This window comes from Barbus barbus (genome assembly GCF_936440315.1).
Source record: "Barbus barbus genome assembly, chromosome: 20".
In the NCBI taxonomy this organism is placed as follows: domain Eukaryota; kingdom Metazoa; phylum Chordata; class Actinopteri; order Cypriniformes; family Cyprinidae; genus Barbus; species Barbus barbus.
In genome coordinates, this window is record NC_136748.1 from 25,764,953 (window position 1) to 25,782,357 (window position 17,405).

At 39.8% G+C, this 17,405-nt stretch overlaps 1 protein-coding gene across 1 annotated transcript; it reads left to right on the forward strand.

Annotated features, from left to right (window-relative positions):
• Positions 1–1,132: 1,132 nt before the first annotated feature.
• LOC306885990 (protein ELYS-like) lies at positions 1,133–16,769 on the forward strand. The gene is made up of 36 exons (XM_079442836.1): positions 1,133–1,379; positions 3,618–3,743; positions 3,901–4,154; positions 4,592–4,772; positions 4,871–5,078; positions 5,280–5,396; positions 5,489–5,573; positions 5,687–5,837; positions 5,928–6,060; positions 6,145–6,326; positions 6,435–6,496; positions 6,587–6,715; positions 6,881–6,971; positions 7,093–7,182; positions 7,268–7,408; positions 7,504–7,608; positions 7,691–7,790; positions 7,986–8,109; positions 8,193–8,249; positions 8,345–8,491; positions 8,742–8,932; positions 9,032–9,176; positions 9,564–9,695; positions 9,794–9,941; positions 10,040–10,190; positions 10,299–10,406; positions 10,497–10,653; positions 10,782–10,997; positions 11,096–12,083; positions 12,619–12,709; positions 12,817–12,914; positions 12,994–13,253; positions 13,348–15,364; positions 15,445–15,557; positions 15,643–15,713; positions 15,911–16,769. Exons 2-36 carry the CDS (start codon positions 3,623–3,625, stop codon positions 16,107–16,109), a joined length of 7,563 nt encoding a protein of 2,520 aa, XP_079298962.1. The 5' UTR covers positions 1,133–1,379; positions 3,618–3,622; the 3' UTR covers positions 16,110–16,769.
• The last annotated feature ends 636 nt before the right edge of the window (positions 16,770–17,405 follow it).

Below are 17,405 nucleotides of genomic sequence, written 5' to 3' on the forward strand. Positions count from 1 at the left end.
TCTCAGCATGAAGTGGCCACCAAGAAAAGAGAAAAAAAATAGAGGAGAGGAAAAGAGAAAGAGAGTCTCCATGTGCCTTTAACCCTTGAAAGGCGGAAAAATAAAATGAGGCTACAATCAGAGGTGTGAAAACAGGAGGACTGGGACAATGATGGGACAAAGAGGAAATATGTGGTTCCTGGCGATGTGCAAAATATATTCACAGTACAAACAAAATAAAGCTCCTTCCACCACGAAAAAGGTAAATACAGAAAATACAGAAAAAGGTAAATAAATGCAGAATTAAAAAGAAACATGCATTGAAGAACTGATTATTTTTTTTTGCTAGTATAGTGAATTATGTTCATGTTTATTATTATTTATTATTGTAATGTTAATTAACATAATAAGCAATTTTCCAACGTTTTACATCACACAGAGTTACTTAAAAAATAAAAAGCATTACTATAGCTTATTTTTACCATTGTTTTAATACACTAAATTTCACCATATGTATATGTAGTAAAACTGTAGTTATACAAATAATCAATCCGTCAAAACAGTTAGCCTACTACACTTTTACTATAATAAAACCATGGTTAATTTTCATAAGGTTATGTTTGCAAATGAGACATGTTAGTGTAGACTGACAGCTAGTGGTCAAAGAGGAGCAGTCGGCTACTAACTAAGCAGCTTCTAAAATCATAATGTTTCATTTACAACACAATATATTAATGATTACCACAAAAACGGGGCAACTGTGATGAGCCCATTTTTTTAATCACTAGGTAAAGATTAGATATGGAACTAGGCTATTTGAATTGCATATAGTTACTATGTTTTATGAAGTGCACACAGTATTATTATTAGAAGTGGTAGTATTAAAGATATACTCGGCCAGTTATTTATGAGTGGGATAATTAATAGCCTGTCACTTTAGGATTTAATATTAGTAGGCTAAAACAAACAGACAAATCACATTAAAATATTATAATTTGCACAGGTGTGGTCTCGTGATTATGAAAGACGCTCTCACATCTTTTAATAAGCGACTGCATATAACAGTTTTGCAGACAGGATATGAAAACCCCGAGCTGCTTGAAATCTCGCGAGACTCTTGGTGGCGCGGGATTTGGCTGGAGCAGATGAATGCGCAGTAGTTGTTCTGCAGCGCTATGGAAATGGCGCCTGCGTTCAAGCAGCAGTAGTTGGCGGTTATAACGATTTACTCACGGGAAATAAATTTTTCTCTTTGCGACTGCTTTAAACTTCAACACTACTAGACTACAAGAGTTTATCTATGCGAACCGAGTCCGGATTATGACCGGAAAAGAGTTGCCACCAAAGTCGTGTTTAAAGTATAACCAGTTTTCTTGAGGGCCGTCATCATCAGCGCGCAGGTACAACGCTGTTATCTGTGGTACTTTTTAGCTATATGTGTCACATTAGGATATTCTAAAGCAGAGCACGTGTTTTTGCAGCTCAAGACTATTTAGCACTCTTTTATGTCGACTGTTTAGTGTTAAAGGCTATTGTGAGTTAGTCTCGTGCTGTGACCGTTAGCTGCCGTTAGCTTCTGCGGCTAATCTGAAGGGCTAACCTGCGTGGGCTCAACTCAAGCCACAACACGGCTCTGTACGAGACCTTTCACCCGCTCTGTTTTATTACACATCGCACTAAGCTTTGTACACTTTTTGTTGGTCTGTCGTCGATGTATTTTGAGTCTCTTGTTTGATTTTATATGCTCTGTTGGTAACAGTTCACGCTAGCGGTGCTACTGTCGTGCTGTGGTTGAAAACAGTTCCCAGGAAAGGTTGTTATAATAATACAGACCATATAATAGTGTTTTATGTAAACTATGCAAGAGAATGGACGCTTATGTTTTGCTTGGAAAAGAAGCGGTATTTGTCAGTGATAATTTGAATGTATTTGAATGGACTTCATGGCTTGTCTGCGAAGATTTTAAGTGACAGTGCGTGTAATGACTCTGCATAACCTCAGATTCATCATATATAAAGTGATTTTTAGAAACTCATATGACCGCAGACGCATGTTGTACTGTTTTTGTGTACTTTGCCTAGTAAATATGAGTAAAACTGAGCTGTGAGCTCTGATTTCAGATCAGGTTTGTCCATGTGAGTCTCACGCATGGGTGGGACTTGTCTGCGCGGGCACATGGATGAGTCTTATAGGCTGTTTCTGCATTAATGACCATGCTTTACCAGGGGGCACTGTTGCATGAACCAAGGGGTTTGTGATTTTACAGATCCAGACTGTCAGCCGATCCAGGAACTCCAGCAAACATAATTACTTTAGTCAATACATTATAGCTTTTCTTTTATATATATATATTTATAATATCTTACCGTCAGCGAATTATGTTTAGATGGTTTGACATGTCATGCATGTTGTCGTTTCACCAGAGTGAAATAGTTGTCCTTGTGGGAAATCTTTCTTTAGTCTAGACGTAATCATGTAATTCAGACTTTCAGTTGAACTTATGAGTCACATCATGTGTTTTTACAAGATTTTTGTGTGAATGTTTTTTTGAGGTGTTCTGATATAAAAAAATATTATCGGTTTTATTTTAATTGCATAAAATATGAAAATGAGCTATAAGAAACATAAAAATAAGAAGCATTGCTTATTTAAAAAAACAAAGACATCAAAATTTCCAAATATTAGCTTAAACTGCAAAAGGATTTACAAGTTTAATTTTTTTTTTTTTTTTTTTATAATTCAGTGCACAAAAATAACTTTGTTTGGTACAAACCATGTTTATCTTTAAGCATCTGTCCTGTGTTTAATGTAGTGTATGTATTTTCTTTGACCTCTTTTATAATTGTGGTGAATGATTTGAGAATGTCATGCTACCTGTCCATGTTGGTGGATTGGATTTTTACCAAGCAATGTTATTTTAGTATTATTTATATACTGTAATAGTACTTATATTTTGAATGGTCATTTTTTTAATATATTTTCATTTCTTATTTGATTCACATTTTAGTATGTAAATGTGCTTGTCTATGTGCTTGTCATTTTTATTTATTATTTTTTAAAAATATTTCTATTTAGCTTATTTGTTTTAATTTTCTAATATCCTCAGTTTTGTTTCTATATGGGTGTTATTTCAGCTTTTTCAATTACAGAAAACTGTTTTCAATAGGTTTAATTAACAACAGTAGCACGATCAAATCTCAGATGAATATACATCAAAATATTGGGAATAAGGCATGCATTATTGGGTGTACAGCCTTTTAATGTATCATAACTATGCACAATTAAATGAACAGTTGCGTTTTATTTTCACATTTTAGTAGTTTTTTTTTCCATGGCTGACTGTCCATATGCTCATCTGAACAGACCCACCAGTTGATAATCACTGGTTTTATTGTATGTTTGGAGGAAACACAAGTGTGGTGGATACGTATGTGCCAACTGCTCCATTGGAGGCACAAAAGTGCTGACAACTGTCGTGTATTAAGTTCTTCTTTGTCCATAAAGGCATCAGGGATATTTCAGCATGAATTTTGCACTAGTTCGAAACACATTCTGTTTGTGTTCAGTTTTAAAATTATATTGTTTGCTTGATGTTTCAGGGCAGGCAGATTGATTTTTAGCATGTGTTTTCTCTTTAGTAAGCATGCGTGACCTGGCAGCCCAAGTCACCAGCAGCTTGCTGCGCTTCCCAGAGGTGACGATAGACGCGCTAGGGGAGGATGAAGTTACGCTGGACTCTGTGCTGCATGGGAGATTTACTGTTGGTGAGTCTTGTTTTTCACTGATGGCATGTTCTGATCATCACTTGACTACATGGATGAACTTGAGCTGCATATTAGATGTTTTATGTATGTTTCCTAGGTTACTATTCTTCAGTTCTCCTCTTGTGTTTCACTGACATCTCTTATTTATTGGGTGTAGGGAAAAGTGGACTGGCCTGGCTTGCCTACGGGCCTCAATTGGAAGTGGTCCATGCTGTTACTGGAGAGCGTTTCTCTGCCTACCGCTTCAGCGGGGTGTCCGAGCACCCGCCCACAGTGCTGGCCGTGCGGGACTTCTGTTGGCTGAAGCGAACAGGGCTGCTCATCGGTCTGGAGGAAGCCGAGGGCAGCATGTTGTGTCTGTATGATCTTGGTATCTCCCGTGTTGTCAAGGCTGTGGTCATCCCAGGCAGAGTGAGTGCAGTGATTTAGTATAATTGAGATAAAATTATAGTGTGTTGATATTTCAAATATTTATTGCTATATTTTCTGTTTTCATTTTCAGTTTATAGATCTTTTTTGTTCGTTTATTTTTTAATTATTTCTTTAGTTTTAGTTATTTTAGCAGTTTAAGTTAAACTAAATCAAAATGAAAAATTTTACTGAAATTAAGTTTTTCATATTTATTTCAGTTAACACGTCAATATTTTAATTAAAGATTATTTTTTTTTAATGGTTTTAGCTAACTGCAATAAACCTGAGTGTAAACAGGTTTATGTAATTTGATTATATAATTGTTTTTTCAAAATGTATCCTGCCTGTAATCTTGTAACTATTACACATCTGTTGTTTTATAATGACACTACTATGAATGATCATGTGATTGAAAAGAACATCTGCCTTTTCCGCAGATCACAGCCATTGAGCCCCTTGTTAGTTATGGAGGGGCCAGCGCTAATACGCAGCATCTGCACCAGAGTCTGCGCTGGTTCTTCGGTGTGGCTGCTGTGGTCACAGACGTCGGTCATGTACTGCTGGTTGATCTTTGTCTGGATGACCTGTCCTGTAGTCAGAGCGAACTGGAGGCTTCAGGTGGGACTGTTGTTTTTTTTTTTTAGCAGAAGCTTTCATGTGAACAGTAAAAAAACCTTTCCATAGTCTCAAACCATTTTCAATTGTTTTGGCCATAGATCTAGAGGTGGTCAATAAGTCTCCATCTGAGATCCCACGGTTACGGGAGGGTGTAACGCAGCAGGGCAGACACCTGTGTCTTCAGCTCAGCAGCCCCACTGGTACTGGAGCGACAGCCCTGCAGTACATCCAGCGCACCAACCAGCTCGCCGTGGGCTTTTCAGATGGCAACCTGCAGCTCTGGAACATGAAGACCCTAAAAAAAGAGTGAGTGAAAAACTTAAAACAAGCTGATTATTTTTTACTCATTTTAATGTAATTGTATGTTAAATTTGACATGAAATGAAAACTCACCCTGTCTATTTTCTAAATGCATGTTGTTGATTATATTGTGAACAATTCATTTGTGACTATAATGTATTGATGCATCAATGAATTTGTTTCTAAACATGCCCGCTTGCTCTTTAGATATCACTCACAGCTAGAGGGTGGCAGAGTGCCTGTCTATGCATTTACCTTCCAGGAGCCAGAGAATGACCCACGGAACTGCTGCTATCTGTGGGCAGTGCAGTCTGCACAGGATCAGTAAGTTTGCTGTTTCATGTGCTGCTATCAAAATAATCTGACTTTCTCTGGTTTGGTTCTGATTTTATTCTGGTGTATTTTTGTCTTTGCAGTGAGGGGGATGTAGTCAGCCTCCATTTATTACAACTGGCTTTTGGGGAGAGAAAGTGCTTGGCTTCAGGGAAAATTATTTATGAGGTACAGAGTTATTCAGGATTCTCCATTCTCAAATGTATTTGAATGTTACAGTTTTTATATCTATACAGTGTACCTGCAAAATATTCATTCAGTGTGTGATGTTTGACTCTCAGGGTCTGGAGTATTGTGAGGAACGTTACAGTCAGGACTTGAATGGTACAGCATTTCCTCTAAGAGCTCAGGCCATCAATACCCGTCTGATCAGCTGTCAGACCATAGAGAAGTTTCGCCACCACCCTGATCGTGACGACAGCATGAATGAAGGTGTCTTTTGTATATCCAAATCATGCTTTGCAGAGTGATTGATTGAGATTGTATGTTTTCTGTAACATTAATTTTTCTGTTTTTTTTTAGTGACATCTCCTGATACAAGTGTGTCAGTCTTCAGCTGGCAAGTTAAATCGTATGGACAAGGCCAGCCATCGACCTTCATAGGTGTTTTTGACATTAACCGATGGTACCATGCTCAGATGCCAGATTCATTAAGGTGGGTATGCTTCTAGTAAAGGTTAAAAATACAATCAGATGTGTGGTGAGGGACATGTAAATAGACTTTCTCTTTCCCATTCAGAACGGGCGAATCCTTACGAAACTGTCCGTATCTGGCAGTGTGGTCTCTTGACTGTGTGATCGAAATGACAGCTCCCTGTACACTGTTGGACATCCTGATTCATGAGCGCAGTCTAAGTAGGGGTCTGCCCTATACCTCTCCTCCACCTGAACAGTTCTTCAATCCCACTACCTACAACTTTGGTAAGACATGTTCATTTTTTGATATGATCTTTTATTGCATGTATAATGGCTGTATTATGCAACTCCCAAGTAATATGTCATAACCTCTGTATTCTTTTTCTATTCTAGATGGAAGTTGTTTGCTTAACGCTGGTATTGTGCACTTGACTTGCTCTGGCTATCAGAAAGAGGTTAGATTTTGGTCCTTTTGTATACTATATACCATGCTGAGGTGCTTTTTTTTTTTTTTGGTCCATTTAAATCTTTCTCTCAACTCTTAGACCCTGAGCTACTTGAAGAACGTGGCACCAAGTTTAGGTGACAGCATTTCTAACGGATACTCGCGCTGTCTCATGTCTGGCCTCCTATCCTCTCGTCTGGCTGATGTCCAGCCCTCCAGCCTCTCACAGGTATCACACCCTTTATTTAACATTATACAAGAGTAACTGCACTCTAGTCTAATTTGTTTAGTTATTATCTTAATCGATTTTACTCTCATATAACGCTACTGGTACCAGAGTATTTATACCGGTAATGCATATTTGTTTGTTGTATATGTTGTAATTTGCAAACAGGAAGAGCAGCTTGATGCCATCTTGTGCACTGCTGTGGAGACAAGCTCATTGGGATTCATCACTGGCTGTATTAAACAGTGGACCACTGAAGGTGAGGATGGGAGAAGTAATGCATTTGTAATCTAGAGAAACTTTCATTACTAATAATTTACACTGCCAGTCAGAATTTCCAGCAGCATCATACAACACTTCTGCCAAATTTCTGCATGCAGAGCAACCTGGGTCAGCTGTCAATCTACGCTACATACTGGAGTGGGCCTGGAATAAGGTTGTGCGCACCAAAGAAGAGCTGGATGAAATATGTGAGTTTTCTGCACCCATTTTTCTGAATATGGTTTCATTGCAAATTCAACAGCGTTCTGATCATGCTTTTCTCTTTTTCTTCAGGTGCTCCGCTCTTTGACAGTTCTGCAAACTTCACGGATCCCCAGACACTGCAGCTGCTACAGCACAGTCAGCGCTTGCTGGCAAACCTCAGCACCATTTTCCACTGTTTGCTAAATGAGGCTCAGGAGCTCACACAGAAAGGTGTTGGAGTATACACAGACTTCACACTGTTCTGTGCTGTTATATGTGAAGTTGAAAATCACTAGAATGACTTACTTATTTTTGGTTACTTGCAGGGTTGATTGGACTCATGAATAAATGCATGGTGTCTAGCTTGATCTCCCAGTACGCTCAGGTGGTTCTGTGGTTCTGCCGGACTGGTCTCCTTCCAGAGGGCTCTGGTATGGTTCTGGTTCACACAGATTCTTTGAAAAACATCTGTGCATTGTATATGATGAACTCAAATTGTTCATCTGTCAACAGAGGATGATGATGTTCTGCAGATATCAAGACCCTTTTACAGTCACTCTATTATAAAGAATTATTACGTCAGCCAGAGGGAGGAGCTGCGGAGACTGGCCAAGTAAGTGGCTGAATTTCCAAAGAACCGTTGGGCTTTTATTTATTTAGCATTATTTATATTTTTTTAATGGATGTTATTTATTCATGATTACTAAAAAAGTGCACAAATTAATATTCATTTATATAATTATAATAGGTCTCCAGAAGTCACATTGTATTTAACAAGGTACAAAAAATAGCCCTTTTCTTCCAATAGGGACAAGTGGTGTGCAGATTGCCTCATGATTGATGGCCTGGTGAGTCAGTGTGGGGAACGCCTTACAGAACTTTGGAAAAGGGACGAGGGTGGAACCGGACAGTATCCTCCCTCATCACTTCATGTAAGTCAAGACTTGTTGAATGCGTTTATACAACGTTGCCGCCCTCAACTGCGCTTACTTTTTGTGACCTGTTCCTGGTACAGGCCTTGCTGGATATTTACCTCCTGGAAAATATTGAAGAATCTGCCAAACATGCTATTGTATCCTTTTGGCGTTCTTTACTCTACTACATCTTGCCACAAATATTGTGTTTGTTGTTTGTTGGGAAAGATTATTCTTTGACTCAGGCTCTTAGGTTATTTATTTGTTACTGGATGTGATGTACTCATTTCCTAATAAAAGTGGGGCATCCGTGGAGTCTTTTCCCACAGCGTTTGCCATTCCCATTGGGTTGGTGAAACTGGTACAAGGCCTGTGGTTGCTAGATCATCATGATCATGAGGTATACAATTTTTTTTTTTTTTTTTTTTTGTGCACTTACACTAGTATTTTTAAAAAACATTTAGATTTTGGCTTAATTTATAAATGGTTTAAACGGTGTGAATAGTGACAACATTAAATGATCTACTAGCAGATATGGGAGCTATATCAGTTTAAACACTACTTTTAGTGTATTTTGTATGAATGCCAGAGGTACTTACAAACTAATACTTTATGAATAATTTGTATTGAATGGTTTTCATCTCCCCCAGAGCTCTCTGGAGCTGCTGTTGCACCCAGCCACCAGTCACTCTCTGTGGAGTTGGCAGCATGATCGTGTCTTGCAGGCACTGATGTGCCAACAGAAACACAGCGTCGCCCTGCGCTACTTGCATGTGATGAAACCTCCCCTGTGCACTACCAACCAAGCCACGTTGTGCCTCTCTGTCCTGCTTCATAACAGGTATGTCTGTAGTGTACCATTGTGATTAATATGTCAGCTTAAAGTGGGCTCGTTTGTAGTTGCTAAACTCTTACCCTTGGTTTGTTTTGGGCTGACCAGGTGTATTGTGGAGGCCTGGGCTTTGCTAAGGCAACATGGTAACAAATTGAACATGGAGGAGATGATGAAGTTTCTTTTTGAGACCTGTCAGGAGCTGGGACTGATGAAAGAGCTGCTGAAGCTGCCTCTTGGACTTGCAGAACAGGTGTGTGCAGATCTCTGTAGAACTTAATATTTAATGGCTGTCAGAATGGTGCACCATTTTTGATATCTTTAGTATACACTAGCATTCTGTCACTTTCTATTCCTCAAAGAAAATGTATCACTGTTTCCACAAAAATTGAAAACATTTTTCAACATATGTAATAAGAAAAGTTTCTTGAGAAGAAAATTAGCATATTAGAAAGGATCATATGTGACACTGAAGACTTAAGTAATGGCTGCTGAAAATTGTAATTGTAATATTTCACAATGTTTCTGTTTTTTTGTTAAATGCAGCACAATTTTTATTAAATAAATGCAGCACCTTTGGACTATAGTGTATATTAGCACTGCTTTATTTTTTACCTTTACCTCAAATGTGCCTGTTTAGGAGTGTTTGGAGCGGTTCCTTAAAACCACTGGAGGTTTCCAGAATCGGGAGCTGCTCATGGTCCACTACCTCCAACAGGCAAATTATGTGCCTGCACTTCAACTCAACCAGACCCTCAAAGTGAATCTAGCAGTATGTTCAGTTTCATATTATAGTCTACATATGTATTCCATCTGTTTTGTTTTAAAAAAAACAAACAAAAAAAGATAATATTATTTGGTTGAATTCAGGCTGATCGGGATCCTAAAATGAAGGAAAGGTCAAACACAAGGAACTCTATTCTCAACCAGTATGGGAAGATTCTTCCTCGGGTTCAACGGAAATTAGCCATTGAACGAGCAAAACCATACCAACACCCTGCTACAATTCACAGAGAAGGTATTGATGATGGTCTTACTCACTTGGGCCGTGTGTTAGAATTTCAGACTAGTTTTTTAGATAATCGCCAATTGCTGCTTTTTTTTTCTCACTCCTAGTTAAAAGACCTCAGCCTCTGTCAACTGTAGCTAAAAGTTCAGCCTCTGAAAATGTGATGACCAGAGCAGCCTTTATCAATAATGTCCTCTCAAAGATCGAGGAAGTATGGGTTGGCAAGAACACCACTCCCGATTCATCTCCTTTCAAAAGGTACTGTACTAAGTAGTTTTTCTCAGCTTTGTGAAATGTTTTCTTTTCAAAAACCTATTTTGAACTACTTGTTTTTTTTTTTTTTATGCATTTGGATTTCCTGTGCAGCCCCAAAGAATCCGAAATGCAAGTGCCTAGCCTACATCTTTCCTCTCCAAATAAACCCGAGGCCTTTGTAGGAACTCCCATAAACATGCTAACCAAAAGAATGTCCAGGTAAAACCGTCAAAGACTGGTTTTAGTGTTTTGTAAGTTCCTTTATTTACGTCTCAAAAGACACTAACATCTCACTGGCTTTGTCACCAGGCTTCTGGATTTGGTTGTGCAGCCATCTTCCCAGAATTCTCCAGTGAGCTCTAATTTGCCTGGCACTCCTACAAGGTCCATTACCTCTTGGGCTGGACCGAAGAGCGTCAGCAAGGCTCCTGAGCTTAGTCTGCTGCAAACTCCACAAGTGGTAAAGGTGAGACCGTATGGTTTGTGAAACTTCACAAAAGCTCACACTTATTTGTGACTTTAAATGTGCTGTATGTAATTCCTCTAGTGTTTTATGAAATTGCCCACCACAATTTTGAACTCTTTGGTTTTCAGAGAGCTCGAGCTTTGGCGTCAGGCCCAGTTTTCTCAGCCTTCACCCCACAGTCTATTCTGAGGAGCAGTCTACGTCCCACTCCTGTGGCCACCCCTTCTGCCTCCCCAGGCCGATCAGTCACCCCTCCTCTCCGTTCCAAAGAGAGCCGTATTACCTTCATAGAGGAGGCTGATTCTCCGGAAGCTCCCAAGGGCTCTGTCCTCTGGAACAATGGGGTAACGTGCCTCTTTTACATCTAAAATAAAATTAAGATGAGTTTCCATGAAAAGTAATAAAAATATTTTTTTGCTTTAATAAAATGGTGTGTGTACAGATTGCGATTAACAGGGTGCTTAATACACCTAAGAGATCTTCCCCACCTCCTAAAGCAAGTTTCGCAGCCTGGAGTGAACATTCAGATGCTGAAGAGGAAGAAGCAGGTCTAAAGAGGATGTACATGCCCTCGCTGGAAGAAAAAGAATCCTCTGTCAAAGAGATCCCTGCAACGGAGTCCAAACAAGTGCTTCCCACTCTTTTGCGACGACCTAGTCTGGGGCAAGAAGCAAGTCTTGTGTCCAATCAGTCCGATACCACTCTTGAGTTCCATGATGCTCCTGAGGATCTTATGGCAACACAGGCAAACAGCAGTGTGGATCGGGAGGTGACTGTAAGACTTCCAGACACTTCAGAGGAATGTGAGCCTCCTGTAGAAGACAACACAACAGCAGAATTGCCCTCTGTTACGCTGCCTGAGGAAGAGCTGAAAATACCTCAGGAGAGCAATACAGAGGAAGACTTGTCCCATGGAAAGAGACCTTCAGATGCTCAAGAAGCCCAAAGTAGGAGAGGAAAGCTTGAGGTGCATGTTGATATTGAGAACGATCGTGTGAGGGAAGTAACTGAGGAGCAGCTTGAGGAAACTTCAGATGCTCATGTTCTCAAGGCGGATGTAGTTACGGAACCGGAGCTTGTTGTTCCAGTTCAGGAACCAAGCTTAGAATCTTTGGCTGAGATTTCTAAACATCAGGAAATCCAGGAATCAACTGAAGCTGAAGATTCACAAAACACATCCTCCATTTTTGTTGAAGCTCTCAGTTTTCCTCCTACTATAGAGCCTGTGAACCAGTCCATGGAAGAAAATGCTGCTTATGACACTATTGATGAACCAGCTGTCACCAAGGTATCAGAGACAGTACCAGAACAACTAATTTGTGAGGCTTCTGTATCTGAGATTCCAGTGGTTGAGTTGGTGAACCACAAACAAATGACTAGTGAACCTGAGATTAAAGAAGAATGTAAAGAGGAATCTATGGAAACCTCAGGTACTTTTACTTTTTCTTTTTTGTTGGACATACAATGCCTTTCAAAAATTTGGGGTCAGTAAAAGTTTTTTGTTTTACTTGAATGCCTTTTATGTAGCTTTTAATTGCATTAAATTGATTAAAATTGAAGTGACAGTAAATGTTGCAATAAATGCTGTTCTTTTGAACTTTCTTTTCATCAAGAATCCTGAAAAAATGTATCTCAGTTTCTACAAAAATATTAGTCAACAACTTTTTTCAACATCCATAGTAAAAAGAAATGTTTCTTGAGCACCATCAGCATAATAATGGCTGAAAATCCACCTTTGTCATTACACGAAACATTGCATTTTAAAATGTATTAAAACAGAAAACGGTTAATTTCAATTGTAGAAATATTTCTGTATTTTATTTTTTAATTTACGAACAATTGCAGCCTTTGTGAACATAAGAGATTCAAAAACATTTTCTGAACCCAAACTTTTAAACTGTACTGTTTTATGGCTGATAATTGTACTGGTTGGAAATTAATTTCTAAAATGGATTTATATTTTAGATTTGGATGCCTTTGTGGAACAGCATTTATTTGGCCCAGATCGGTCTCCAACTTTAACCCGGTCCAGTATTAGGGAGGGATCACTCAAAAGGTGCTTGTTAATGATTTTCACATCATGCTTACTGAGTGCTGCTTTATGTACGTTTCTCATGTCCTGCCATTTTTTGGACTTTTGTTGGTGCTGTCTACACCCTATAGTGAACCAGGTAGTGACATTAAGGACGTTCAGCCCACTTCTGAGAATGCTGCAGATCTGAAAACACAGACATCAGAACCTGCTACCTCAGAGTCTAGATGTAAGTCCTTCTCAGGTTTAACGTTAAAGTTAAACAACATGGTTATGATCCAAAACTAATCTCAGGATTCTTCCTATAGCTGTAGTGAGCTTGAATGACACTGAGCTCTCCAGTGCCGAATCTTCTGAGGAGTCAGAGGATGAAGAAGAGTCTGAAGATGAGAATGTGGAGGACTCGGGTAGTGAGGTTGAGATTATAGATGAAGTAAAGGGTAATGGCAGCAGTAACCACCAGCCTGCTCCTGCCCTTTACATGGAGGAACTCCCACCGCATGAGCAGTACCTCCAGGAACAAGCCAATGCTGTGCTGTCACTGGTTACACCTGAGGCACAGCTGAAAGTAAGTGCATCACTTAAACTTTCATCACTTATATTGATGTTAAAACACTGACCTGTTGTATATGGACTTATTCTCTCATGTTTTTGTTCTGCAGGTTCTAGACACTGACATCCCAGAGGAAGAAGTTGTAATGGTTGGCCTTGGCCCCGCAGATCTAGATGAGGAAGATGCAATGTGTTATACGGAGCTTAAGCCATCCACCACTCTCCTGGTACCTGTAGAGCTGGCTGAGGAGCAGCATACACATCTTGTAGATGGAGGAACTTTTCAGACCCTCAGCAGTGCACCAGATTGTACAATGCCAGAAGAGTCAGATGGCTTCACGCTCATGCTTGATCCAGATGTAGAGGAACTGCCTGATGCTTCAGAGTTGGACCACAATGCAGCATTGCTACCACTACGTGAACCAGAAGAACCTCAGGATGTGGAGAATCAGATCACAACTAACTCTGAGGTTGTCATCTTGGAGCATATGGTTCAAGTTCCAGACAACAAATTGGAAGACATAAAAGACTTGGTATCAGACATTGAACCTGTTGTCATGGGTACTCCTAAAATTGAAGACCAAACAGCTGAGGTCCTCCAGACGGAGGAACAAATAGTCACACCAGAAGCAGAACCTTCTCTTCAAGAAACTAAAGATCTTTCCAATGGTGATGGGCTAGAATCTGGTCCTTGTGAGATGCAGGAAGAATCACATACTCCTCTTCATGGGAAAGTGTTGGAGTCTTCTCTGCCAGAGAAAGTCTTGCCTTCAGAAGAACTTTTAGGGAAGGTCAGTGAAGTTGCTACATTGGACACAGAGGTGTCAACCGCTGCAAAAGATAATATAACGGAGTCTAACCAAATAGAGACTAGACTCTTATTGGCTGGAGAAGTTGAGGAACTTTCCACAACTAAGCAAATAGGAAGGCCTAAGTCACCAGGAAGACCCAAGTCACCTGCAAGAACAAAAGCTGAAAGATCTGTAAAAGATACTGAGGACGTTTTGGAGAACATTAAAGAGGTTCAGCGCAGCCCATCACGGAGAACTAGAAAAACAGTAACAATCCCTGTACCCATCCTTGATGGAGAGAAGGATCTTACTGAAGAGGAACAAATGGATTCTCAAGTACCTTCAACACCAAGACGCATTACAAGGAGTGGAAAACAGCTCCAAGACTATCAAGTTCCTGTTACACCCAGAAGAAGCACAAGAAAAGCAGATTCAGAACAGCGTGCTAATGAGAATGACCAAGATATGGCTTCTGAGAAAGTATCAAAGCCTGCAAGCATGGCACGAAAGACCCCACAGAAAGCTACACCTAGGAAAGGATCCCGACGAACCAGGAGCACAGTGGTTGATGATGATGATGAGACCCTGTCCACTGATCCTGTTCGGGGTGACGACTCAGAAACACAGGCCAGGCACAGTACCAGAAAATCCCAAGCACCAAGTGTTGAAGTTCCAGAAGCTCATCAAGAAGTCCCAGAGGAGACAAAACAGTCTGCCAAAGCACGTAGTAGTCCTAGTAGGATTACACGCAAGTCTACCAGTGGACTAGCGTTAGAAAGTTTCCAACAAGATCCTGCAGAAGAAGCCACAACCCTAAATCAACCTCTTAGAACTCCTCCAAGAAGCAGGAGGAAGACTGTGGCCAGCACTGCAGAAAAAGTGAACAATGCAACCTTTATTATTGATGATGCACAACTTCTGAGTGTTTCAAGAAGACTTACGAGAAGCCGGCACTGGAATCAAGGTGAGGATCTTGATAAAGAAAGACCCGATTTGACTCCTTTGAAAGTGGAGACTGAAGCTCCCCAATCTGATGCCCTTGTAGAGCGACTAAAAGATGAGGAAGCCAGGGAGGAGAGCGTTCCTGTTGTGACTGAAATTATACGTGCCAAGAGAAGACCTGCTAGATCTGCAGCACCTCCTTCACAGAATGAAACTCAAATGGCAGACATTGAAGAATCAAAATTGGTGGTGTCCGATGAAATACAGGAACATGCAAGAAAGTCACAGTCACATGCAAGTGCTAGACGTACACGAATGAGCAAGGTGGCAGAACAAAACTCTATGGCTGTCACCGATTCATTTACTCCTGTTGCTGATTTGAAACGAACAAGAGGTAGTCTATATTGTAATGCCATATTTTGCAGTAGTCTGTAACACTTTAATTTGCCTACAATCCATTTTATTTCATTTTAGGAAGGAGAAAAGGAACTGTTGTGCTAAATGAAGTTGAAGTCCCAGAGGTTTTGTCATCTCTTGTGTCTCAAACGCACAGCTCAGGAGTTGAAGGTGATTCTCAATCCAAAGAGGTAAGCAGATCTTTTCTAAAGTTTGAGTACCAACGCAGTTTTTATTTGTGCTCCATCACACTATAAATTCTTCCTTTTGTTGTAGGACAATGGGCCTCTAGATGATGTTGCAGTTGAAGCTGAGGTTGTCAAGCCCAGAAAGAAGAGGACAACCAGGTGAATTGCCCATGTCGCACGTATTTCTATTGATATTGTAATATAAGTAGTAGCTTACATGTATGGTTATAATTAAAGCAGGTTTTTGCATTGACGAGCTATAACTGCAAGATTCACAATTAAATAATGTGTTGGTTGTGCATCACCTTGCCTTGTCTTGATTTTCTTACCCTAATTTTCTGTCGTCTTTTTAACAGAACAAAATCTGCTCCAGAACCTCCACCTCCTGTTGAGATCAGTTTCCTCTCTCCTCTCGCCAGTCCGGCTGAACCAATTGCTAGAACCGAAAAGAGAACAGAAGAAAAGGAAACCCCTTCCCTGAGGATGAACCTACGCCGCAAACGCATGATGGATGCCATTTTTCCTAAACCTGTAACGAGGAGGAAGAAGCTTTGATTGTGAATTGTTTAATTTGGACTCGTTTCCCAATTTGATTTCTTTTTTCTGCTCTCCTTGTTTCCTAAGAGCTCTGCAACCTGCTGTTTTCTAATTAGGATAATCAGTGGATAATGTTTTGAATAAATAAACATCCAATTTGGGATAAATAATTTTGTATAATAAATTATGCTGTTTACCGTAAGGAGCACTGAGGGATTTGAGCACCAAAAAGAGGTTTAGTTTTTAAATGTTTCTCTACTAATTGATGCAAATGTAAATAGCCTTTTAGGTATGTTATAAATAAAATTTGATACTTGTGAATTATTTTGTTACTTGTTCTGTTTACAGGAAAGATTGTGCAACATGTAAAGTCAGATCAAACAATTATAAGGTTTATGGTTGGATCACTTGGGAGACAATTCATATAGGTGGATACTTTACGCTGGTTGAAAGTGTAATAAAATCATCCATATTGCATGGATGGACTTCTTGCTTTGCTTGGCACTTGGTCTCTATCTTGAGGTCTTAAGCTGATGTGAACAGCATTATTTGTCCATTGCAGATAATAATGTACATTTATTTTCCTTCAAATGCATCAGTTTTATTTTGAACAACATTGTAAACTTATTTGTAATGCTTGTTTGCTTTCAAATACAGAACAAGAGTTTACAATCTTTGATGTATTGTAGTTTTTCACAGAGGTACTGGTTCGACCAATTTACCGCAATTGTTTTACTGCAAAAAACGTAAACTGACTGTAACCAAAATGCGATATATGTACTGCTTTTATAATACTACTTGGAGTGTTGCAATGGTGTTTTACAATATTTACCAACCCAAGTCAAAACTGTAACTCTTAAATATGCGCAATAGCAGTAACAGGTATGTTTGCTTTAGCGGTCGCTAGACTCGCTACTGATAACCAGTAATTGTGTAAACAGCTGTTGAATACTTGGACAAGGAATTGTTCGTCTAAAAAGCCGGCATAATGACCTGAACGAGAAAAGAGCACTTCATCCTAGCATTTACTTCCATTATTAGAGCATGTGGTCTGTAGAAGTGGTCTTTAGAGAAGCCAAGGCTACTGTATCATTCATCTTGCTTGGCCCTGGTAGAAAGTAAGAGTAGTGCTCAGGTTTTGCTCCGTCACTCATTCTGTGTTTTCTGTGTCCAGCGTATCCACGTGAGCATGAGGGTGAGGGGAATGGAAATGGCCAGCAAGGACTGCGTGAAAGTGGCAGTCCAGGACAGACCCTTCAATAAGGTTAGTATGGCTAGATTATCTCAAAAACTGCAGACTTGTGCTTGAATATG